General features: G+C 47.5%; 1 protein-coding gene across 1 annotated transcript in view; it reads left to right on the forward strand.

The window, feature by feature from the left end:
- Positions 1 to 1,470: 1,470 nt before the first annotated feature.
- kbtbd8 (kelch repeat and BTB (POZ) domain containing 8) overlaps positions 1,471 to 26,022 on the forward strand; it is a 28,741-nt gene continuing 4,189 nt past the window's right edge. Inside the window, exons 1-3 of the mRNA XM_039770765.1 lie at positions 1,471 to 1,869; positions 5,666 to 5,873; positions 8,521 to 9,641. Coding sequence (XP_039626699.1) covers positions 1,854 to 1,869; positions 5,666 to 5,873; positions 8,521 to 9,641 — 1,345 coding nt within the window. The 5' untranslated portion in view covers positions 1,471 to 1,853. The remainder of the gene's footprint in view (positions 1,870 to 5,665; positions 5,874 to 8,520; positions 9,642 to 26,022) is intronic.

The raw sequence follows: 26,022 nt of genomic DNA on the forward strand, positions 1-26,022 counted from the left end.
GAACTTTCATTGGACGCGCAATTAGAATTGTTTGTTATATTTACAAAACTTAACGCAAATCTGATTGTCACATTTTGAAACATCTTAAGCTCAATCGCTCCATCCTGGGTATGACGTTAGTCTGCAAGCAGGTCTTCCAGCTTGGGGGTTGGTGGCAGGGCAGGACTGGCACTCCAGCCACTGTCTTGATTGTGTGGTGCTGAGGTGTCACCCGTGTCACAGCTGCACTCGGACCCCAAGCCGGGTGGTTCGTCGTGTGGTGGGTACAGCAACTCACTGTAATCAGTATGTGTTCCCAGCCTTTCTGTTAGTCTGAAGTGAAAGTTTAAAAGAGGCCATCTTGTCCTTTCTTCTCACTTGCCATGATGATGTCGTCATTCACTGACAATCTTTACTGCATCAGGAACCAAATGAAACACAAGGACTGCAACTCAAGTGCTCCTCAAAAGGATTTACAGCGACGTGCTGGCCAGGCTGCCTGATCCCATCCAGTGTTAACTGCCTTTTCAGCCTGCCCACTAGGAGTGTTGTGGCCATTTTGATTCATGAGGACTCCATGCAGCCTGATGGACTGAGGCCTTCTGATCTGCACATCTGATGGAGATTCCTCAGCTGGAGCTGAGGCCGCGTCACTCAGACCGCACAGCAGAGCAGATGCCTCAGTGCGTCCCAGGAAGACATGAGAGTAACAGCCAGGCCTTCATTCATGGGGCCTCTCAAGGACTACTGGGTGTTGATGGTACGATTTATGGAGCTGTGATCCTGTGGGACCAGGCCATAAGGAAAAGAAATCGTTAAGATAGGAGTTGGAGCAGCTGGATCCAGAGCTGATGTGACAAACCCTCAAACCCTACTTGAATGTTTTAAGAGACGCTGTGGGGTCTGGAGGAGCATGGGGGGCTGTGGCAAGGTAGCAGTGAACTGGACACAGCTTCACTTTCACAGTATCCACTGTCAGCTGGTTGGCATCTCACTGTAAGAGCACTGCTGACACGCCACCACGTCCACCACAGTTTGTGACCCATGGGCACCACGGCTGTAATCGGTGACGGGGACAGGATGAAATGTGAACACTGAGAACATCAGCTCTGAAAGGCTGGCAGCTGCCTCAGTCTGAGGTCACCCAAAAAATGACTGCTGCTGCTTTATGACGCCTTCCCTCACCTGGACGAACTTAAGACCCTCCATGAAACCTTCAAGCCAGCCTTCGTGAGCCTTGCTGCAAGGATGCTGTGCGAAAGCCTCCTTCTGTTGGGCTGTTCTGCTTTCTGTTTGCTTTACATTGAGTGGATGAAGATGAAGAGGATGAGGAGGAGGAGGAGTGCACAAAAGGAGAGAAACAAAAGTGTGGCATTTGTGGTTTGCTCAGTGAAAGGTCTTGAGAAAGGATAGACAAATACTGTATGTGAAAGGGGCTATATAATAGACAGATAAGAAGGGTACTATGTGATAGGTAAATAGATTTGTTTAGTTTCACCATCCCCATTCTTCAGAAACAAAAACTAGAAAAACTGGGTTTCTAGAAAATACTTTAAAAAAAAATATGCACTGGCTGACAGGCGCAGCACTGCCTATATTGTTTATAAGGAACCCCAAATCAAAGAAATATGACTACAATACCCACATTGCTTTGCGAGCGTTGCTGTTTAGTTTTTAGCATTTAAACTGCTTTGCTTTCTGGGTAATGTAGTACCTGTTTCTTCCAAACTTGCCGCTTGAAGAATTAACCAATACGAATTGAGATTATTAGAATGTGGATTTGCTCTAACAAAGACGATTGGCCAGTCAGGCGTTTCCGGGCTTTAAAGTGAGTTAGTGACACTGATACTTGCAGCGAGGCGGATTTCGAGAGAATGGCTGCCGGTGGAGGTGGGTTTTTTATTTTATTTTATTTTTGGTGAATGTTTCCGGATTGAATATTTAGAAACGTTGACGATGGTTATTGAAACTTGCTTTAATGTTTGGTTAGTCGTGATTCTCACTCCCAGTTTGTTGTCACCTTAAAAGTTTGTGTCTTGCCTGCTGGACGTCACTCTGTTTGGCTACAAAGGAGCGTTTGGGTTCCACTTCTGCATAAAGACGCGTTCGGATTGTCGCAACAGTTTGATTCCAGATCGCATCTGTCGAGCTTTCAGACTACTGAGTGCTTTAATCCGATTGAACGGACCCGTTTAAAGTGTGTGTGTGTGCTTAAAGGTAGTTCATGAAAGAAACGCTTGTGCCACCCTTAGGAGCTGCATAATAAAGGCGAAGGGCCGGAGGGGTTGGCCTTTCGTTCAGAGGAGCTCGAGGGTCCCCACGTGTGCCTTGCCTGTGAGCCCCCAGGTGCAGCCCACCGCGGCCGCTCTTTTGTTCGGACGGCTTGCCGTGGGCCGCTCCGCAGGCAGGCGACACTTGCGCCACTTTGTCGTGAGCTTCTGGCTTGACACGATGGAGAGCCGATCTGGGGGACGACCCCAAATGTATACGCCTTTCCGGTCAGGTACCCCCTTCGCCCTTTACTCGCCTTTGAATTGGCACTCGCCTCACGTCATGAGTGTCGATGCTGTCATTCAGTGTTTAGCGAGACGTGCCTGCAGTTTAAAAAGGGCTGTAATCCAAAGTGGGGGCTAAATAAGGAACAACTGCCCAAAATGTCCAGTAGATCCTCCACAAACGAGCAGACACTTGTTAGGAGCAAATGAAAGCCAAGTTTCCCATTTTACGGAATGTCAGCAGTGGCCCACAGCGGACGGTTTTTGTGTCAGCGCTTTTATTGAAAAGCCGTGTGTTAGTTAAATAGTTTGAGGGTCTGTGTTTCATTTAAATGTGTGCAGACAGCATCACTGCTAAAGCAGGGCATCATTCACTGTGTTAAGTAGGGGTGCAAATGAAGAAGGCCGCATTGGCACAAGCCGCCCAAGAACATGATAAACCACCAGAGATACCCACCCGAAAAATTCAAATGTGTGCCTCAGTTTAACCGCTTGAAGTCTAAATATTCTCAAGTGCAGTAGAAATGACCCCCCCCCCTGTTGGCGGCCCATAGTGGGTTACTAAAGGATCAAAGAGAACCTCGTATTTAGAAGCACTGAGCTTGAAATAATCGAAAACGACACCCCGCGTGCTTAGGTTTGAAATTTGCCGTTTTAAACTTCTGGGAGTGGCGCTTAGAGGGTGAGGACCACCGGTAAAGAATCGGGTACCAAAAGTGGGGACATCTTTGTGATCAGCCGCCTCCAACAAACTGCATATTCCTGATTGTCTCAAGCTTTGTGATCCCACTGGGGTTGGCTGAGGTGGCATCACCACGTCATGTCCCCCTGATCCTTCTTGTTGAAGACCCCTAATGGTTTACTCTTTTTATCGGCTGAATCTCCTGCACAGAATATGGTCCAAAATTGGACTGGAAAGGAGGGTCCAGAGGGACAAAAATGGGGCCCCTAAAAAAACACAACTAAACAACAAGACGAGTCTACTGGCATGTCAAGTATGTCCCGGTGAGCCTGCGGGCGGCAGACGATACGAATGAAGTGAGTTCAGAGGTCATCTTTAGGGTCCCACAAACTCTTTATGTGAGGTTTGTGCAGTGAGAACGTCTCACTCTGAAGGCCAGAGAGATTAAAGAAACAGATATTTGACTTGTTCACCCTGATTGCCCCTGGGTAGGGGTACAGGTAGGGACTGAATAGAAATGCTGCCCACTGATGATGACCTTTATTGGGATATGAATTCACAAAAATATCTGCTCTGAATGCAAGCAGAGCTTTCTTCTCCTTTATAAACTCGTCCATCCATTTTGTAAAGCTGAGCAGCTGGAGCCTAGCCTGGCAGGAACAATCTCTGGGTGGGGTGCCAGTCCATCACAGGGCACACTAGGCCCCCATATAGCATCGCCAATCCACCTAACCCTGCGTGAGGAAACCCACACAGACACGGGGAGAACATGCCAACTCCATGCAAGGAGAACTGGGCTGGGCAGGTGAAGCCTGGTCTCGTCACTGTTTGGTGGCCACATGCCGCCCCCATTTAAAAGGCTTTGTTCCAGCAGCACAGCCCCAAAGCAGGCCGCTGGCAGTATGGTGTCACTTTGGCAGCACGTCCAGGTGGTGACCTGACGAGTTCAGACCTGCGTGTTGAGGTTTGCTACCAGGTGAGGCAGGACATAATGTGTCCTCGGGACAGGCCAGAGGATTGAGTGTGAGCGAGTAACGGCCTGTCACGGATCTGCAGGGCCATCGTGACCCTGACATGGCTTACGCTGGCTCATGGGTGGATGGCAGCAGAGGTTCAGAAGTCTCATGTCCTGAACAAAATGACGATGAAGATAAATGACTGCTCTCTTTGCTAAACGTCTCCCCCAACCCAATGTAGCTCTTCTGCCTTTTAAAAAAGTTGGTGCCAGCTTGGCAGAAATGAGGCCTGCCCTGGCCTGGTTCATTGGCTTCTGCACCCGTCAAATGTCTGTCTTGTCACAGTCGACAGGACGTGAGAAATACGGGCCGAGAATCCGTCAGCTCGCGATATCAAAGTGACGGTTTAGAAGAAGGAGAGTAAATCATAAAAACACCTCCGTTAGGACGGCGAGAGGCAACGTTACTTTCTGGAATTACTTGTCACAGGTTTATACAGCTGCAACGTCTTTGTAAATGTGAGGATAGCTGGCATCGGGTTGGCATGAGCCTTCTGTGCGATGGACTGGCACTCAGTCCGAGTTTGGTTTGCACTTTGAAACAGAAAAAGGGAATGAACTTGGATTAGAAGATGGATGGTGTGGCCGTGTTCAGGCCAAGCAGGTGCCAACTTTTATTTCAGTTTGGTGGACTTCGTGAAGAGCCGTGTCGGCGTGCAGCTGCTACAGGGGGACGAAACGGAGCCAGAGGAGATATGACGCCATGGCGGCTGTGTAGGCTTCATCAGGCCTGGAGGTAACTTGTGCATATCCACCTTAATAAAGGGTCTGCCCAGTGGCTCTGGGTCTGTCATTCCAACAGGTGGCGCATCATAACCTCTAAGTCGGCTTTTACAAACCCCATACCAAATGGCCTAAAGCCGAGACATGCGCATTACGTGGTCTGCGTTGGTTGCGTCCATCTCAGCCCGTCTTGGAGGGACCACACGGCTAGTGTGGTAGATTTCGTATAGCGAGTATCGTATTTGAAGTAGGGGGTTGTGTTCTCGTTGCTCCCTGTGTTTAAACCGAGCAGCGCGAGTTGGCCACTGTGTGGTTTACTGTGCAGCGCCTCGGGAAGGCTGACGTTTAGTTTTAAAATGTGGGCTTTTCTAGTACACCGGCATACCACGCAGCCCCAGAACTCTTAAAGGACGCAAACGGAAGCCAAGCAGATTGTGGACCTGTGGCCGGCTGACATCGGAGGAGAGCCAAGCGCCGCCACGGGTAGACAAACTGGGCGGACGAGCTTATTGGGCCAAATGGCCTTTTCTCGTCACCGTTGTTCCAGTCTTGGAGTGACTTGGGTCCATTGCTAAAGTTAATCGGAGGTAAAGCTGTTTCTGAAATGACCGGGGGGGTTAATAAATGACAGCTTCATACGAGTGGCTATTAACTAAGAGTGACACAAAAGTGAGAAATGCATTTGTGCCTCTTAACGGCTGGCAGAGCCCGAAAGTGACCGCTTCTGCTTCTGCTTGTTTCTCTCTCTTTCTTTTCTTTTTTTTTTTTTAGATTTAGGCAAACTTTTACAGGTGCAAAATGGAATTCCTTCCCTCGTAAACTACAATGGAGTGGACCCCCTCCACGCGTGTAGCGTTCTCCAGCAGCTGAAGTCGATGTACGACGAGGGGCAGCTTGTTGATATCGTGGTTGAAGTGGATCACGGGAAGACGTTTCCTTGTCACAGAAATGTCCTTTCTGCAATCAGTCCTTATTTTAGGTAAGGCATATAAAGACGTGAGTTGTGATTTTTAAATGTGAAGTGGTGCGTTCAACTGTTCTGATTCAAGTTTCTCACAGGTGGCGCAGCTCGCATGGGCTGTTGGTTGTATGCGTGTCTCACTTTTCAGGGCTTGAAATTCATTTTTAGAGAGAAGGAAGAATTCCCACCTTACGTGTAGCTGCTCATGGGTGGGGGCACCAGCTAAGCGGCAGAGGCACACTATAACTGCCCTAGAAGTGCGGCTTGACGGCCTTTAGTTCTCCTCGGTTGAACAGAGTGCCGTGCGTCGTCTTTGTCTTCTACTCTTTTCCTCTCCTCTCCCTGCGCTTCTTCACGGCACGACTAGCATCAGACCGGGGGGCCCTTCGGCTTGTCAAGACTTGTGTCATTCAGCGAGTTTCTACATTTTGGGCACCGAGTCCACATTCGCACGTGACACTTGGAACTGGTGCGACCCGATCAGTCCATCTCGGGAAATCCATTCCTGTGGTCACTGGGTTGCGGGGTCTGCCAACTCCTGCGATGCTGATGAACCCCGGGTGCCACTTTAGCACGAAGAACTCTGCCGTTCACATTAGAGACGTCTTTCAGCACACATTCCATTTCCTCGAGTGTCAAACGTTGTTCACTTGGGTCCGAAAATAGTGGAATGAGGACAAAAGACCAGCAGGGAATTGGTTATCAGTTTCATCAGACAAGAACAGGCTCACCAGCCCACCACGGCCCACCAGACCCGTCCATTTACATCTCCCAGTCGAGTTCTGGCGGTCCCTGCCGTCTGCCACGCTACTCTGTGACGTATCCCATGTGTCTCTGGTTCTCGGGGTCGACAACATCCTACTGATCTGCTCTTCATGGCGTCCATGCCAGCCTTCAGATAGCTGGCCTCGTACAGGAGAGCTGAAAATCTCTCGCTCTGAGGGTCCCGGGTGGGCCGTCGTATCCCTCCGTGATTCTTTTGCGGCCTGACCGTAGGTTGGATTGCGGAGGAGTCGGAAGTCTTCCCGCTGAAAGTGTTTTGAATCGGCTCACCCTTCATTGTGTGGCTACAAATCTGAAGGGTCTGACGGCAATAAGACCACCTGTGGCTTCATTTGAGGCAACCATGTGCTTCTCTAGGTGTGGGCATTGACCCTCACGCCACCGGCATTGAGAGACCCTCGCTGTTTGTGGCACTGGCTCTTCAAGTTGCTTCAGCAGTTCATGCGGCTTATTGCTTCTTACTGCAGAGCTGCAGGAAAATAAAAAAAAATGAAAATAGACGTCAAGCCTTGGAGAAACTTCTCGCAATCGAGAGGCGTTCTTGTGTCAAAAGGACCCCCGTAGCACGTGGAGGAGCCAAATGAGGGCAGCAGCGTTTTACAAGACGGAGCGCTTGACCTCGGTGAAGTCTGAAGGCGGCAGTCGCTCCGCTGCTGACCTGCCTGCGTCTTCACTGGTTGTACGTTTTTCAGGTAGTTTGATAAAACTGATCAGGCCAGTTGGTTCAGTTTGTGAACGCCACTTTTAGCGTGTCGGCGAAATGAAAAGCTTGGCAGTGCAGCGACTTCCTTTGCCAATTGTCTGTTTGAGTGTCCGTTTATTCTACTAGCTGTGTAAGCCCAGGGTCCTAGAAACTGTCGGGTAACATCCTTGGGGCGTCGCTCTCCTAGGGGGGTTTGTTTTGCCAATGCGCTGGCATCACTTGTGCGTCCTCTGAGGTGGAGCCCTCACCTCAACTCCACCTGTCACTTCCTGGACAGACAGACAGACACCTCCATACGTAGACGTTTATAAATACGAAGGCCTTTCTACTTCAGAGCCTTCAGTCCTTTCAAATACACCATTAAAAAAAATAAGAGAAAAGCATAGACCGGGCAGCACGGTGGCACATAGCGCTTCTGCCTGGCAGTAAGGAGAGCAGGGTTCACGTCTCGGGTCGTCGTTGTCTGCGGGTTTCACCCCACCATCCAAAGACACGCAGGTTAGGTGCCTTGGCAGCACTCGGTTGGCCCTTATGTTGATGTTTCGTGAGTGTGTGTGCCCTGCGATGGACTGGCATCCTGTCCAGGGTTTGTTCTGCCATGTGTCTGATGCTAGCTGGGACTGGCTTTGTCTGGATTAGCGGGTTCATGACGTGACAAAAACACAAACGGAGAAAACATCTGTAGGCCTCGGATGAGTTGGCACTGGACGTGTGTGTGTGTGTGCAGGGAGGTAGACGCAGGTGTAAATGTGAGCCACGGACTCTGGCACTGGGGTAGCCACCCTGTGTGTGGGACCACCTTGCTTTTGCCCATATTACAGTACACTGAGTATGTGCTGCCATGATGGGCACCTTTTGTGTCTGCAGGGTTGGCCGTACTGTGTAACTTGTGTGAAGCTTTGAGATCCAAATCAATTGTTTCTCGTGCTCTTAACCATAAGGACGATTACTTCAGCCGAATGTTAAATGACAATCCGAGAAAGTCTTTTTTATTGCATACATCACAAACGAGTGACGGGTCGCTGCGGCACTTTCTCGAGTCCCATTTTTCCATTTTTGCCCATTCCAGTGACTGCGCGGTGCCCCTTGACAATGGATGCCTCCTTGTCGCTTCGCCTCCTGACCTCCCGGACTGCTGTCGCATGTCACCTTACCGTCTTCTAACCTTTTCTTTTGCAGATCCATGTTCACTAGTGGCCTTACGGAAACTACGCAGAAAGAAGTTAGGATTGTTGGGGTTGACGCGGAATCCATGCATCTCATCCTTGACTATGCATATACCTCCAGAGTCACGCTGTCGGAAGCCAACGTCCAGGCTTTATTCACTGCAGCTAGCATCTTCCAAATACCTTCCTTGCAGGACCAGTGTGCTCAGTTTATGATCAGCCGCTTGGACCCCCAAAACTGTATCGGGGTCTTCATGTTTGCAGATGCCTATGGACATCAGGAGTTGAAAGACAAATCACAAGACTATATCCGTAAGAAATTCCTCTGCGTGGTCAACGAGCAGGAGTTCCTCCATTTAACTAAAGAGCAGCTGGTTTGCATCCTCAGCAGCGACGACCTGAATGTCGAGAAGGAGGAGCACGTCTTCGAAAGCATCATCCGGTGGTTTGAGTACGACCGCGACAAGAGAGAGATGTACCTTGCAGAAGTAGTTGCCAAATGCATTCGCCTACCTCTACTCGATGAGGCTTTTCTAAAGAAAATTCCTCCAACGTTTGCACAGGCTTTGGCTCGGGACTCGGTGGACTCGGACAAGTCGGAATCGAGCACCAACGGCTGCGCGCAGAGGCTCGGGATGACGGCTTCTGAGATGATCATCTGTTTTGACGCAGCTCATAAACACTCAGGAAAGAAGCAAACAGTGCCTTGTATTGACACGGTGACGGGGAAAGTGTTTAAGCTATGCAAACCCCCCAACGATCTGAGGGAGGTTGGAATCCTGGTGTCGTCCGAAAATGATGTTTACATTGCCGGGGGCTACAGGCCAAGCAACAGCGAGGTCTGCATTGACCACAGAGCCGAGAACGACTTCTGGTTGTATGAACATGCCGGAAACAAATGGTTGCCCAAGTTCCCCATGCTGAGAGCCCGAATTGGATGCAAACTCGTTCATTGCTGCGGTAAGCTGTACGCTCTGGGGGGACGCGTCTACGAAGGAGACGGACGCAACGCGCTCAAATCTGTGGAGTGCTACGATGCCAGAGACAATTGCTGGACGGCTGTTTCACCGATGCCAGTTGCGATGGAGTTCCACAGTGCAGTGGAATACAAGGATCACATCTACGTCTTACAAGGTAAGGGCACCTCACAGTCGCTGGTGAGTAAAAACGTGTACGTTTAGATTTGGAACGCCTTGTTACCGGGACGGTGCGGTAACATGAAATACTCTGGACAATATAACCACCAGACGGGGGTACGGCATACGACTGGTGCCAACCCTGTGATCACAATAGTAAGGTCGAGTTCACTACCAGTCACCACTAGGATGTGGTGGGAAAGATGGTGGGATTACACTTGTTGGGAGAGTCCCCAGACTTTAGAAATACTCAACGGGATGTCTGAAAAGTCCACCTTATGAGAGGGACTGAGGAGTCGTAGTATGATCTGCCACACGGTGTTGAGAAGCCATTAAAAAGGCTAACAGACTGCCAGGTTATATAGCTCCTTGACGTGTGCAGTACAAGTTCCAGGAGGTTCTGCTCAGGCTTTATAACACACTGGTGAGGCCTTGTCTGGAGTCCTGGGTGCAGTTTGACTCCATAAAGACATGGCAGCACTAGAGAAGGTCCAGAGAAGAGCGACAGGGGATGAGTTATGAGGGAAGATTCAAAGAGCTAAGCCTTATGGAGATGGAGAGGGAGACCTGAGTGAAGTGTGTAAAATGAGGAAGAGCATTAGTCCAGTGGATCGAGGTGGTGACTTTAAAATGAGTTCAGCCAGAACACAGGGACACAACTTAAGGGGGACGTACGCACCAACATTAGGGTGTGTATCTTTACACAGAGAACCAGAGACACGTAGAATAAGTGACCAGGTAGTGTGGTGGACAGTCAGACTTGAGGGACCGTCGGAGCGCGACTTGATGTTATTTTAGAAGAATTCATTAGATAGGACTGGCATGCTTTGTGCTGCTGAATGGCCTGCTCTCTTCATAGTGGTTCTAACGTTCTGTGATTCAGTTGGGCACAGAAGTGAAAGAGCTGACCAGGAGGACGGGACCAGAGAAAGGACAGGCCTTCTGAGTTGGTTAGTGGCAGGTTAGCTCTTTAATGGTAATTTGGGGGTGCATGGGCACCCAGCTATGTCAGAAGGAGTGCCATCTTCTTCCATATCTTCCTGTCCTCGTCATCTTGCTCTGTCACCCCTATAACCTGCATGTCCTCTCTCACCACATCCATAAACCTTCTCTTAGGCCTTCCTATTTTCCTTTTGCCTGGCAGCTCTACCCTTAATATTCTTCTCCCAATATACCCCCTCATCTCTCCTCTGCACATGTCCAAACCAACACAATCTCGCCTCTCTGACTTTGTCTCCCAACCGTCCAATTTGAGCTGACCCTCTAATGTCCTCATTTCTAATCCTGTCCATCCTCGTCACACCCAATGCAAATCTTAACATCTTTAACTCTGCCACCTCCAGCTTTGTCTCCTGTGCCACCGTCTCCAGCCCATGTAGATGTGTGACACTGTACAAGTGAACTGGAGCAAAAAACCTGTGTGTTTAAGGCCTAGTGGGTTAAACTGTGAACCGCAGTGTTGACGATTTCATATCCCACCGCTGACTCTGTGTGACCATCCGCGGGGGTCTAACCCTACTTGGACTGTAAAGGGAGAAAAATGTGTGAAGGAATACCCCACACAAAAATGACCAATTCTTTATATGTTACTTATAGCCTGTGACCAGTAGTGATAATTGAGAACATTTTTAATGTCCTGATTAAATGGAGATCAAAGATTAAACAAAAAGAAAAACAACACAGAACTTTGATATTCTGTAACCCCAGCCAATGGTGTAGAATGGCAAACAAAATGAGGGCATAAAGAGCAAACTTTGTGTTACTCACGTGCCCGTTCCACGTGGCACTTACGCAGGGTTTCGCTCACAAAATGTGAAACCCATGTGTGTTTTTTGGCGGGGCAAAAATCTTGTTAGATGTTAACGAAAAAAATCGGTACTCGTGTGTTACAACAGCACCTCTTGACTCGGATTGCACTTCTCCAACGGCGATGACCCTTTTGATATTATACTTAACAACATTAGAAACTTTGTGACAGAAGTAATGTTTCAATAGTAATTAAAAATCTAATTTTACATATTCTTGTTTTTAGTTTTGTAAATAAACAAATGTAAAAGACGATTAACACTAGAATCCCTGAAGCCTACGAAAAAACTTGTAATCCCAGCCCACCATAAAACCCTTCCCACCTTTCCATTGGCGTCTTTTGTTTTGTAAATGTGTCGATCGGCACGAGCAGCCTGCTATCCCATCCTCCCCACCACTGCAGCTCAACTCGGGCAAAACGTTCTCCCAGCTCAGGTCTGTTTATCTGGGTGTGAGGTGCCTGGAGTTGTGTTGGGTAAATAATAATAATCTTGTTATTTTCAATACGTACATTTCATGTGTGTTTCATGTCTACAACAATCTGTGTAAATGTAGGATAACAGGAAATGCAAGAAACGTTGAACACATAACTAAAACAGAAACTTTGTTCATGTGTTAGTCCTAATGACAAAATTTGGACATGAAGCGTATAATGTGTGAAGCCTGAAGTCCAAATACGAAGCAAACACTTTCACAAAAGGTACACGTATAACAAAACAAATGCGCTTTTATTCAAGAATATAACCGAAGAAAAAGAAATCGGGTTAGGGTACGACTGCTTTGGTAGTACAGCGGTAAGATTCTGGTGTTAAGATTTGCTGTCGCCTGTGCCAGTGGCGTAGGTTGTAACACACGAGTCCCACAAAGTCAGTGCACATCGTGAGCAGAAATCGCAAGGACGTAACACTGAGCCGTTGAACTGAAGCCCCGACTCCAGAGCACCGAGTGCGTCTTCGGTGCGGCGTCCGTTGGGCGTGTGGCCAGTGGTGGTACTCCGAGTGCCCCTTCAGTGCATTTTGCAGAGTTTGGAGATTTCACTGAACTCACAGCGAAGAGGACCTCGCAGGTTTTGCTCTTCAAGTTTCTCGGCAGATGGCTGTGCGGTAAGCCAGCGACGGCTCGCGATTTTCGTTCATTTTTATTCTTTTCGGTTTCTTTAGGGCTGATCGACGCCTGTTCCTTTTAATGGGTTAGACCCATCTTGGTAGCAGAATGGTGAATCCCCTTGGATTGGAGACATTTAGCTCCTTCTGGTTTTTTTTTTGGTTTGGTTTGTTCTCATTTTTTCGACTTGTGTGTTCTTTTTGGTTTGAATTATATTTTTATTATTTGTCTCAAACACTGTGTGAGCTTTTAAGAAAACGTTGAGGGTTTTTTTTTCCCCCCTATTGACTCTCACTGATACCTTTGACTACTAACATACAAGTACGGTTATGCAACACAAACTCAGTGTAGTCGACCCTGTGCCGCTGAGTGGGAAATGACCGCTTGAAGCGGATACGTTGGCTCCATGTCCACGATGCAGTAAAGTAATAAACGGACCAGTGGACAGGTGGTGAAGCCCCTAACACTTGGATCATCAGCTGTGACCGTGTGGAGAGGTCACACAGCTGGTCAGTTGGACGGTGCAGCAACTGCAAGGAAAAAAAAGGCCGAAGTGCTCGGCTAACGAGAGGCCAGTGAAACGTCTGAAATCTGAGGAAGGCGACTTGAACTGTCCAGGCAGTTGAGTTTGTTCCCTGCTGTCACGTTTTGTCACACGAGTATCTGAAGCCCTTTATAGAGTTACAAAGACACTTAAAGGCAGCACAGAGCGAGCATGCGGGTAATCCACGGGCATTTTCTGAGCACGAGGGCAAAAATGAAGGTGACACGAACTGCAGATAAGCGAGTCATACGTCGTAGCACAGCAGAATACGGCTGATCTGGTCGCTGGGACCTTCATCATGCTGCGTGCTTTAGTGGTCACCAGAAGATTATATGGAGAGAGAGGGAGGCCAGGGGTCAACAGAAAATGCCTTTTGTCAAATGCTGCTCTTCATTGACGTGTCTCTTCTGTGTCCGAGGACGTGGCCGTGCAGTGTGCCGCTCGCCTTTGGCAGAATGACCGACTCTGCAGTTCAGTTGGATGAATCTAAACTGGCAGTCTGGGAAAACGAGATGGCAGAAAGGGTTTGAAGTACTTGACGATTTTGTGACGTTAAATAGAACACACTGGGCTAGGTGTATGTATGGGAGTGGGCACAGACGGGGCCATGTGGAGGCATTTGAGTCGCACATTTCAATATCAAATCGATACAAAAACGGCCAAAACGTAACGGTACTAACGTTTTGGAAACAAAAATGTCTCTTAGTCATTTACTGTTCTGTTAACGAAGGCTCCTTACAAAGCATCGCTAAAGTGGATCTTTGCCTGTGCACCGCCACGCGCGGCCTACTAAAATAACTTCAGTTAGGAACAGCCGGATGTGGCGCGAGTGGGACCTCTGGGGTCCTGTCCATAACATATCAAATGTCACACTGCACTGATTCTTTGTAAGCATCATGAAGACCAAAAGGACATAACGGCCGTCGGTCGAGCGCTCACACGTGACATGTTACAATTTAATATGTGACAAAAGACGTGAGTGAAAATGGCTCCTAGTGCTCCAGGAAAAAAACAAAGACATTCCGTCTGGAAAAGCTTTGTGTTGATTTCAGCACATGATTGCCAGAATTGCGCATGTTATTTAAAAAAGAAACACAAAGACTAACCCCACACAGGTGTGTGTTTGTCCCGCGCAGGCCTCACGTTCATTCTGTCATTGGACGTCTGCAGAGATCTGACCGCGCGGCCTTCCATTTTCTAACCAGTTTAGGCTCACAGGGATATCGTTGCACACATCGAGAATCGCACTTGTAGCACTGTGGGGCGTGGCAGCGAGTAAATATCGAGACGCGTTTCAGACGAAGTGCTCCCCGTCAGTTGAAAGGAGCCGTGCCATTTATTAATACCAAATAGAAAAAGGTTTTCAAAGTGCGCGTCTCTGGTGACACGACATGTGCTGCGTTAAGTCAAACGTGTTACAGAAAAGGCACAATTGTAGCAATACGGGCTAAAAGTGTACAGCGGGTGTTAAAGTGCAGGCATCGGAAAGCTCGAACGGATTAATTAACTAAAAATGGCCGCCTTCACATGTGCTAATGAATTACTACCGCCGTGTGTGTGAATGTGTGACACCTCCAATTGCTGCCTTGTCTTTTTCCTTGTAAAATATTTCTGTGTCACTCGTCAACTTGTCCCCGAGCGCTTCAGCTGCCCTTTAAATTATTTCATAAGTTTGCTCCCGAGAGTTTTTCTGTCACCTGTAGCTTTTGATTTGTGTCGCCTTTTCAGGCAGTTTATTTAGCGTATGAACCCTCAAACTCGGGATTACATCTTGTAAGCTTCTGGAACGGCCCGGAAGATGCGTATCATGCCAACCTGTTTGGAGGTGTTGAGCCAGGTGGCGCTCAGAGCCGTTGACATCTTTTAAAAGGTCACTTTGTCGGTCCTCACGTGGACATTTTCCCTGGAAGTCTCCGAGCGCTCTGTGCCAAGTATGATGAACAGTTTCATCAGGACACTCCTGAATTGGAAAAACGATAACTGTGGCAAGTGGAGTCCCAGTATGCCAGCAGACTACTAAGGGCAACCACCACAGAAAATCGTACACTTGCGCCTTTTCACGTGAGACGCTCCTAGTGCGTGTGTATTGTAAATTTGCATCGTGTCACGGTAGAGTAGGCCTGGTTAGATAATGAAATGCAGCACAAAAGTACTCTTAAGATTCACCTCTGTAGAGTCATGTGACCAAACGATCTTTGCTTGCCAGCTCTTAAGGTCATTGGTGACGCTGCACTGGCTTGGTGGCAGTGGGTAACGTGTTGGAAGACAAGAAGCAAACACAACAAAGGATTGGGGCACATTTGTGACTCTGTTTTCCATTTGTTGTCAGTATACGATCTTTTTAGCAAGGAAACAGGAGTCCAACACAGAACTGACACAAATATGGCTGAACTTCTAGTCACATGGGACTTGGGCAGGGAGGGGCGGGTCCAGGAAGTGATGTCAGCAGTGGAACGGCTACAATCTTCCATTCTGCAGGGGAATGAAGAGAGCAGGCATTGGCACACAGTGCCCACCCCGGTTCGGTGGCAACTGCCCGCACCAGTGCCCTTAAGCCAGAGCTGACCAGCTACGCTCCTGGAGGGCTGCAGGGTTTCATTCAAACTCTTTTCCTAATCAGATTTCACTGCTCATTAACCTCTTAATGACCCTTCTCCATTTTCCTAGCCCCGTTTTTACGGAGTCAGTCTTCTGAGTTCATTCTTTTCTTCGTTAAATGGCAGCCAAACAGAAATGAGATGCGATGCGATGAGCAGTTAAATCGGGGCTTCAAACTCCAACCAGTTTCCTAATGAGAAGCCAATTCTTGCTGTTAATTAAAGCCGTTATTTAATTCCATGACTTTGCTGGTGACCTGAGCAGATCAGCCCTACTGTGATCGTCACCTTTCGTTATGTTCACATGCTGTGTGATGGGCGCAGGTGAGCTGGTCATGTGGAGGCACATCTCCTTACTGTTAAAGAAAAAGAAACGACTAAGTGGTCCGAGTCAAGTTAACTAAAACGAAGACCAAAGAAGTCAGCAGCAAAAACAGGGCACTAATTAAGACGATGGTTAGAATGAACCCCTGCAGCCGTCGTGGCCCTCCAGGACCAGAGTGGGACAGCCCTGCCTTAAGCTGTTTATGCCCACGTGTGTGCCCTGTGGAGGGTTCAGACAATGGATGGAGACCCGGATGGCTATTGATTTAGAATTTGTCGGCTTTGCTTCACTCTTTGACTTCATAAGAAGGTGTAAAAGTTGTATTCTTTAATGATGATATTCAATATTTTGTGGTAGCCATATTTGGTGATTGGAGCCGTGGACGTTTTCCTTTTATTTATTTCTTCAGCAGCTCAGTGTCAGGATTAGTGATGCTGCAGCAGCTCCTCGGTTTTGAGTCAGAAATCCTGGATTTAAGAAACAGAAATGCACAGCTAAGCGGCTTATTTTTTATTTTTAGCCTTTCTCGTGTCTTGAGTAATGTTCTCTAGAATGATGTATTAAACCTTCTTCTGTTCTTCAGTTTCATTTTAAGTGTAACACCCCGAGGTAGCTTTTAATTGTCATTAATCACCACAAAGCCTTCTTCACGACAGTCTGCAGTTTGCACCAGGATGCCAAAGGGGGACGATGGCCTTACTTCTGCAAGGTGCCCGATTGCTTGTCCTGAACCAGAGGTGACGGCGTCTGCTGAACAGTAGGTGGCACCGGTGTTCTTGGCAATGCAGATTAATTACCTTGTTTGTCTTTGGGTTTTCATTTTCTGTCCAACCAGACATTTTCATCAGCGAGTGGAAAAACTGAGGAAACACAATTAAGTAGTAGTTGATTAGCCTGGCCCTAAAACAAAAGGGGTCTCGAATGATGGTACATTATTGATCCCTGGGGGGATATTCACACGCTTCAGCAGCAACGTAGACCATAAAGTGCATGTAGACATCGTGCAAAGCAGACGTGCTCGGCGTCCTGAGAGGAGCGTGGCCAGTTTGTCACTGTGTCTGTTAAAGAGGGCCAGGAGGGTGGAGGAGGTCCCAGTGGTGTAGCCTTGTAGCGCACACCACTGTGAGCAAAGGACTCGAGGTCAGCACGTCAGGATAACGATGGGTAGCATTGGTACCAATGCCCTCCGACTTTGCCATCCTGCTCTTGTTCTGTCATTCTAGGGCTGCAGACCTTGTCGTTCAGTTTATGCATCAGCAGACCCCGACGTAAGGCAGTGCACTGACCACTGTGGACTCGTGTCAGCATATTAATGGACTCTGATGTCCTAAAGAAGAGTCCGCTGTGGCCTGTGTTTGTGTTGTCAACCCAATACAGTCTGCTCTGCAGGTGACCCCCAGTTTACGGGACTGAACGGCACCAACTTTGCCAAATCCTCTCGTCAGCCTTATGCCAAAGCTGATTTCTGTCTGTGTTTACATTCATGCACTTAGCAGACGCTTTTAGCCAAAGCAACTTAGAAACGAGATCCACGTAATCGAGTCGGCATCAGTCTGGGGGACTGTTTTACAAAGAGAAGTGTTACAGGACGAGGTTACAGAACTGACCGTCACCAGTGACCACTGACCAGTGACGTGAGCCTGTCGCAGCCATTATCAATTAGACAGAAATTCATCTGAAACATCGTGAGGGGATCAGCAGTTCGGGTTGGAGGTGTGCAGCAGCTTGGAGTCCAGCCTGTCGAGAAGGAGAAGGAAGCAATGTACCGAATCTGACTGCAACTAAGCGGAACTTGTAACGTTCATTCAATGTTCATTTCCAAACTCACTTATGCTAGTTCAATTCAGCTAGTTTTTCGATAAAAATATAGCCCTGTTTTTAAACTTTGTAAGTAATGCGGTGGAGCCGATATGCTGTAATGGGACAGTCGGTATCACTCGCCTTCGTAAACTGTAAGGAGAGGCCAGTACCCAAACCCCCCGAAGTGTCCCTTTTGATATAATCCGCTCTAGTCAGTCCGATGAATATGCACAGTATGTGAGAAAGGACAGTTATAAGGCATCCATCATCCACTGCTTATCCGAGGTCGGCTCGCGGGGGCAGCAGCCTAAGCAGGAAGCCTAGACCTCCCTCTCTACGGTCACCACTTCCAGCTCTTCTGGAAGGACCCCGAGGTGTTCTCAGGCCAACCAGGAGATATAATCCCGCCCAGTGGCCTTCTCTGAGTGTGGGCATGCCCGGAGCATAGGGAGGCGTCCTGACCAGATGCCCAAACCACCTCAACTGACTCCTCTCAATGCAACTCTACTCCGAGTCTCTCCCAGATAACTGAACTCCTCACCGTATCTCTAAGGGAAAGTCCAGCAACCCTGCAGATAAAACTCATTTCGTATCCGTAATCTTGCTCTTTCAGTCACTACCCAAAGCTCATGGCCATAGTTGAGGCTAGGAACATAGATCGACTGGCTAAGGCAATTTCAGCAAAGTATGTAGTGGTCCACTGCCATTAAGATTCACAACGGTGATTTATTTATTTATTTGGTGGAGATTCCGGGGACGCACTCCGCCTTAGCCCGACCCGCACACACTGACAAGCAGACACAAAAAAAAACCAACCGTTAATAAAACCGCAATCAATGGATGTATTAAACGAATGATAAATGAAACAACAATCCCACCCCAGTTCCCCTTACGGCGAAGTACAATAATACCAAAATCCACACACTATGAAGTCCATGAAAACGGCAACTGATGAAATGAGATGATGGTAGATGGACAGTCCAGAGATCAGCCCACTGTATGTGAATGTAAAGCTCAGTCCCAGCGGTGTTTCCTGATGAGATGATGGGGTGTGATGGGATCAGCAGAGCTCGACGACAAATCCTCAGACCGTCCTCATGCAGCAGGAAGACACCAGACAGGCCATAGACGCGAACCCGGACAAAATCAGGAATCCACAGGTATCAAAACAGAAGGCAGGCAGGTAGACTTCTCCCCTTTTGGTATCACTGGCCCCCTTTTAAATGTCTCGCCAGCAGACGACCAATCAGAGCCCCTGCAGAGACTGCTGGGAGTAGAAGTTTTGATCCCCAGTAGCACCGCTACAAGTAGAGAAACAATATATTGTAAAGAAGAGAGGCCTGAAGATGAAAACAGCAACAACCTTTTTTCCTCCCCAACACGCGTTAACCCCCCGTTGGTAGGAATACACACCCCAGCTCCTTCTAAAGTCCCCACAATAGTCCAGGGTCCAAGATCTGATTACAATGGGTGGGTGAACTGCAGAAGCCAGCCAGCCAGGCAGCCAGCCAAAGAATCTGAAAATTTAAAGGTGAAATGTTTTCACAATCTGTCCCTGTGCCGCTAATGAAACGAAGGAGTCCACCGGTGTTATGAAATGTAAGATTCACGTCTCTGGAGACGATGGCTGACCTTCGCCTATCTAGACGGGTCTTTGACGCTCTAGCACCTCTTTTACGTGGCCATTGGTGGGATGCTGGTCCATTTTTAGATCCTTTTCCTGTCTTTTTCCTCCAATGGTGTGGTGTATGCAAATTCCTCCTAGAACCAGATAGCCAGCCTTCAGGGGTGACTGGCACCGCTGTCGGTCCCCAGGATGTGTGGGCTATCATCATGTGTGCACAAGTGGCAAGCATGTGACGTTTCCCACGTGGTGACGCTAAAGTGCTGTTTAGTAAATAATATAGAAAAGCCACAATGGCACCACTACAGCCTTTAAACCCAAACTTAAAGCAGTCAGGGTGCTAAGGTGACGATTCCCAGTGCCGGTGGTGAAGTGCTGTGTATCTTGTATGTTTTCAATCAAGACCGTAAATATTTGAGTTGAATTACAAGGAGAGGAGTTGAAGGTTTTGTGCACCGACTCCACGTGAAGAGAGTCTCGCTTGAAATGTGATGCTGTGCCACGGTGGGTAAGCGGGAGCACAGGACCCTCATGAGTCTCCATTTACACGAGTGCTGACCCACTGACATCTCTGTAGGCAAACATCAAGGATTTTAACTTCACGTGTGCTGACACAGGGAGTCCGAAGGGTGACAGGCGGCCGTCTCGTCTGATTGAACGTGATGTGCGATTACTAAAACAAATAGCAGAGCCCCTCCAAAATCAATTAGCAGCTCGTCACCCCTTCCAGTTTATGGCAGGCACCACTAACTGACGTGCATACCGCAAAGAAAATGTGCAAAGGGTTTTAACGGCGTGTTTGACAGAAGCTAATATTAGATCCTGTTCACAGTTTAGTGCCTCACTTCAAGTTTAAATAGGCCTGAGAATTAGTCTGTAGGCAAATCTCGTTAGCGCAGTCAAGGATTTTATTAAAATCTGCAAACCTGAAGTCCTAAGCCACACTAATACCTTCTTTGACAAACTCCAATTAACACGTGAGTATAGTTTGAACTTCTATGATGTAGATTTACATTTACTTCTTCATCTGCATTCCACTTTTGTCTTAATAGGCGTTTTAATTTTGTCTTGCAGTAAAGATGGAATTCAGGATCTGTCATTTAACTCTTTTATGGCTGAATTCAAATCTTACAACTAACAAATGTGTGAACGCTCTCTGTATAATTTTGAAGTGTATTTTAATGTACAGAGCAACCAATTACATTCATTGTTAAGCCTCCCTGTTTGTAATCTGTGTTTCACCTCCGGTGCTTCTCCTGGCAGCCACTTTCAGCAAACCGTGCAGGACTGAAGCCATCAACAAAATACAAAACCTCTTGTGAAGAATTTATGAAAGCAACTTGCTGGTATTTGCTGTCTTGTTGTGAGGAAAATGAATGTCTAAAGTACCCAGGATTCGGTTTAACCTCCGAGCATAAATCTGTGGATAAAACTAACACATCCTAGGTGACCTTTCTGGGCATTTAGCCTTCTGCCCCTTGATGTTGACACCTGTCTTCATACCCTTTTGTCAACTTTTGCTGGCATCCTTACCCAAAGAGTTAATGTAATGGCTATTAGAGTACTGTTTGTTGTTCAGTGTACAAGTCGGCTATTCGGGTAAATCTGAGCCTGTGCCACCAAGAGGGCTTCAGTTCCCAGCAGTAAGCAGGAGTGCGCAGGGCAGACGGAAGGGGGTCTTGACCAATGTGCCCTTTAAAGGGATTTGAAATTTGTGGGGGCAAAGAACTGAAGTAGAGCAAGTATCCCAAAAGCTGGCTGTTCTGTATGACGAGGTCTCCGCTACAGTGTGGTGCGGCTTTTGTTTGTGTGTCCGTGTAGGATGTGATTTGTCCGCTCAAGATGGGGAGAACTCTGTCACTTAGGATATTCATAGCTAATTTATTCTGCAGTACAAGAGTAAGATCTCCGAGTCCAGACAACACCACAGCACTAACAGGACCCCTTGATGACTTTTCAGGAGCACCAAAATGGCTGCCGTCGCATCATTCGGGTGGGTGCAGCACATTGGTGGTGTTTGAAGTGACTCCTCAGTCTTTATGTAAAGCTCTCTATAAACACAAAGTCGACGTCTTCTACAGCGGAACTGCGTATTGAAGAGATGAATATGAAGAATGCCAAGTGGGTTTATATTGAGGATCCGATGGAAACGTGCAGTTTTACCAGCCTTGTCTCGTGGCCACATTGTTTGGGCCACTTTGGGGGGTTTTGTTCTTTAAATTTTTGGTTTTTGCTACCTTGTTGTTTCCTGGAGGTTTCATGTGCAGCACCATATTAATAAGTGCCTCTCATGTCGGTAATTGTTTTTATTATTTTTCATTTTTAAGTGCATCATGTTGTACTGTCAGCGTTTTGTTACTGGGATTGTCTTTCAGAGGGCACTGTGCGCCATGTTGTGGATTGCAGCATTCAGTGCAGGGTCCGAGATGTCGCCTGCTTCGCCCTTAGGGGTGAATGCCGTTTGTTTGTTTGTTTTTCGTCTCCATTCCTGTGACGGTGTTGTGTCAACAGTATCTCGCCTTGATGTTGAGGCTCGCCTTCAGCGTATGGTGCGGTTTGGAATGTAGGATTTTGGTGGCTGTGTGCCTACTGGTGATCTGCTGACCGTTCTCGTTTTGAGCCTAATCCGTGTTTTACGTTTTGGCTTTGGCCTCAGTGCCTCTGCTTTAGGGAGTCGTCCTTTCAAAGTCTTGTCATCGTGTTTAGCTGTCAACCAAACTGTTGATTTTTGGTTCATAACAGTTGACCTTTTGACTTTCTTGTTGGCATTGTGTCTTTTGTAACCAGTGTTGGGGGAAACGGCTAAAAAGCAACACACCTTACATAATCGGATTATTATTTTTAAGTCTAAAAGGCATCTTAAGGTAAAAACCTGTGTGTTACTTTAAAAACAGATTTGCGTTACTCTGTGTTAAGCTTCTGCTGCCTTTGCTTGACGTGATGCAGTTGTGCGCGCCACTGTAAGGTGTAAATGGCACGACTCGCACCGCTGCTCTTCGCAGGTGAAGAAGTGTGAAGGCCACTTGATGCTGTGGCCGGGCCTCAATCACAGAGGTAGATGGACTTCTACTTTGACGGACTTTCTTTGTTCCCTGGCAGTAGAGTGTTGTACCGTGTTAGCCATAGACTGGTACAGGAGAGAGTAGGGTGACATGACACCTTTTATTGGCTAACTAAATTGATTACAAATGCAAGCTTTCGAGGCCGCTAAGGCCCCTTCATCAGGTGAGATGTAACTCTTTGGAATTCTTTGTTCCCATAATTATTTGTGCAGTTTTTGCTGGGACACCAAACCAAAACGAGCACCTCACTGAGAACCGCAACAAAGTATTATCAAGGTATTCACTTCTGTGTATGACAACGCTTTATCGTAAGTGCTTTACGTGCTGTTTGTTTGGACCCCTTGATGTTGTGCTATACATGTAAATATAAACCAAGTGCTATGTTGACGTGCTTTTTACGTAGTTTGTAATCGCCTGTTTCAGCTCTTCAGGTCCGTCATTACGATGGTCTTATTTCATGTCGTAGCGGGCCGCTGCTGTGCTGGTAGATTACTGCGCACTTTTAGGTAGCGCGGCCGCGACTTTGCAGGCTTTCTCAGGTCCGAAGCTGCTTATTTGCCTGATGGAATGCCAGCCCCTACTTTCGGTATTTTAATTTCGTTTGCCGATGTTAAATCTCAAAACTCTTTTTCTTTCTTTTAGTGTATGACGGCTCACTTTGTTCTGCCTGTGCACACAGCCGGCCCTGGGCTTGGGGTTTACTAACAAATGCTGGCCTGTGAGATGTGCTGCTTTTCATACAAAGGCACTGTTGGTAACATTTTACATTATATTAAGTAACTGTACAAGGTGAGACACAAGAATAACCGGATTGGTAAAAAAATACAGGAAGTCCAAAGGTTACAGACATCCGACCTACGACTTATGGGCGGGGCCGCAGCTGCGACGCATTTGCCTACGTAACTGCCACTCCGTCATCTTCGGCCTGGGGACGCTGCAAGCGGTGGCTGGCGGGGAGCGATTTCGCTGCTCACGCAGTGTAGTGTCCCACAGGTGGCTCCCAGCGGTGACCTGTGGTCCATAGTCACTGGGGCCACAGCTACCGCTCGTGTGCAGGACGGAGGCTTGATGGGGCGGATCGCTGCCTGCCTACTACGCCACCACAGTTACTGCTCCTGACTGGACGCAGGTTGGATGGAGTGGAGGGGGGCGTTTCACTGCCCGCCCACCGCACATGGCTGCCCCTTTCGTTCTTGGTGGCGGCTGGTAATGCTATAAGGGGTGAACCGGTTGTAGCTGAACAGAGACGATTGAGGGTGAACGGGGTGGCAGGGGGTAGCATTGTAGTGTGCTTCGGGTAGCTGCCTGTTGAATTGGGGCAGTGGTGGGCGATTCACTCCCTGCCTTTGGCTGCACCGTCTTCGTTCTCGGTGGGCGGACGCTGCAGACAGCATTCTGTAGTGGAGGTGACTGTGTGGTGAACCACCCATGCCGCCCCCAGTCAGTCTCAATAGTAAGCCTGCTTGTATTGTTACGTACATTTCAGGACGTTGTCTCTCCTCAGTACACCAGACGTGTTGATGACGGGTGCCTTCCTGCTGTGATTGCGTGGACAGTGCTGTGCAGAAGAGCTCATCTTAACCTTTTGTCTTCACCCTTGAAAAATGTCTCTGAAATACAAATCTGATGAAAGTGCTGGTGATGATGCAGAAAAGAAGAGAAAAACCATCACCATTGAAAATAAAGTAGAAATAATAAAAAGGTCAGAGAGGTGAAACTCCATCATTCATTGGCAGAGCACTTGGTTACAGTCGGTCAACAATAACATTTATTAAAATAATGTACAGTACATGTTCCGACTTCCATACAAACTCAAGCACAGACCTACAGTCCCTATCTCGTACCTAACCCGGGGACGAGCTCCCTCATCTGAACCCATGTTGAATATTCACTAACACTCTGTTCTTGCCATATGATGCTTAATCGTTTCCTAATTCCTTCCCTTAACTTGCCCGTGATGCATGTTAGGTTTACTGGCCTATACTTGTATCTGCGTAACCCGGGGACTGCCTGTATAGATACTTATCGATGAATTCCAGCATTGTAAACATCGTCGCCTTCTCTGTTCTCTCCCTCCCGATTGAAACAGCGCTGGAAGTCTTCTTCTTGCTTGAGGCTCTTCAGCAGGTTTGCCGTTTCTGTCTTCACTTCATCCATAAAAAGAAAAATGTGTTTCCTTCAGGTCACTTTTGACTATTGGGAACAAGTGAAAATCACAGGGAGCTAAATTGGGCGAATAGGGAGGACAGGAATGTTTGTCAGTCAAAAACCGCTTTACGATAAAAGCAGTCCAATCATTTCGAACAATCCGATTCACCATTTTGATGTTTCCATCCGTCCGAGACGAGTGTGGGTGAACATTGCTGGCTTTGAACGTCTTCCACATTTTCTCGCCCTTTCTTGAAACATTTGTGTCACTCAAACTTGTGTGCGAGACAAACTGTTATCACCGTACACTGTTTTTATCATTTCATAAGTTTCTGTGGCCATTTTGGTTTGTTTTGGAAGAAATTTGATGTTATTTGATATTCGAGGTTTTTTTTTTCTTTTCTTTCACCCACCGTTACAGCAGCAACTCGTGTAGCGATTGTTGTGCAGATACTGACTGGGCTATTCACAGCATATACCTAACCAGTCGGCGCTTTGAGAGGCCGTGTACACTGGAAAAAGTCTAACATCGATGTTCTTCATTCAACGTAAATGTTCTCTTTCAAGGAAATATTTGGTTTCAGATCTCAATCAAAGTAAAAAAATGTGTTTGTACCAAATTAAGTTATGGTGGAGGGAATAAAAGTAAAAACCTATTTCATTTAACTTCATATTTTAGGTTGTTCATGTGCTGTGTTTGAGGGGTCGTTTGTATTTTCTTTCCGTCGAACTTTCCAGTTTGATGTTTTTCCAACTGCCAAAAAAGAAGAACAACTTAAAAAATAGATTTACTTAAGTAAAAAAAACAAGAGAATTGCACCCAATCACTCTAAATGATTTGCCTCAACTTAAAAATTGTGGGATCAATAAGCTAAAAAGAATTAAATTTAAGATTTTAAGTGTGAATCATCACATTTTTTTTAGTGTAGGATGGAGGGGATATAGTTGTATGATTCGCGTCCGGCCGACCTCCAGACGGTTTTCCAGGAAAGCCCCAAGCCCAGTCGGGTTATTTTTGTGTCTCCCCTCGTACGTCATATTCAGGTTGTGAGTAGTAAGCAATGTAACCGTCCCCGACGCTGTTTGTAACCGACTTCTGGCTGCTCGTTGTTTTTGGTTACGGCTGTGGCGTTGCGTTTCGGTTTTAAACTTAGTTCTCGGTCTTTCAATGCCCCTCCTGGTCCGGGTGCCCTGTCCTGCTCCACAGGTGGCAACATTACCTCTTGCCAGCAGGCAGTTTGTGGGGGAAGTTGGCTGGACCTGAAGACGCAGGTACTGTAGGTGTTGCCTGTGCTGTGGACCAGCAGACTATGCTGCAGAAAGCAGTTTGCACTCCCCATGGAAATCGAGCAGACATCTAACTAGACAA

This window comes from Polypterus senegalus, chromosome 12 (genome assembly GCF_016835505.1).
Source record: "Polypterus senegalus isolate Bchr_013 chromosome 12, ASM1683550v1, whole genome shotgun sequence".
Lineage (NCBI taxonomy): Eukaryota > Metazoa > Chordata > Cladistia > Polypteriformes > Polypteridae > Polypterus > Polypterus senegalus.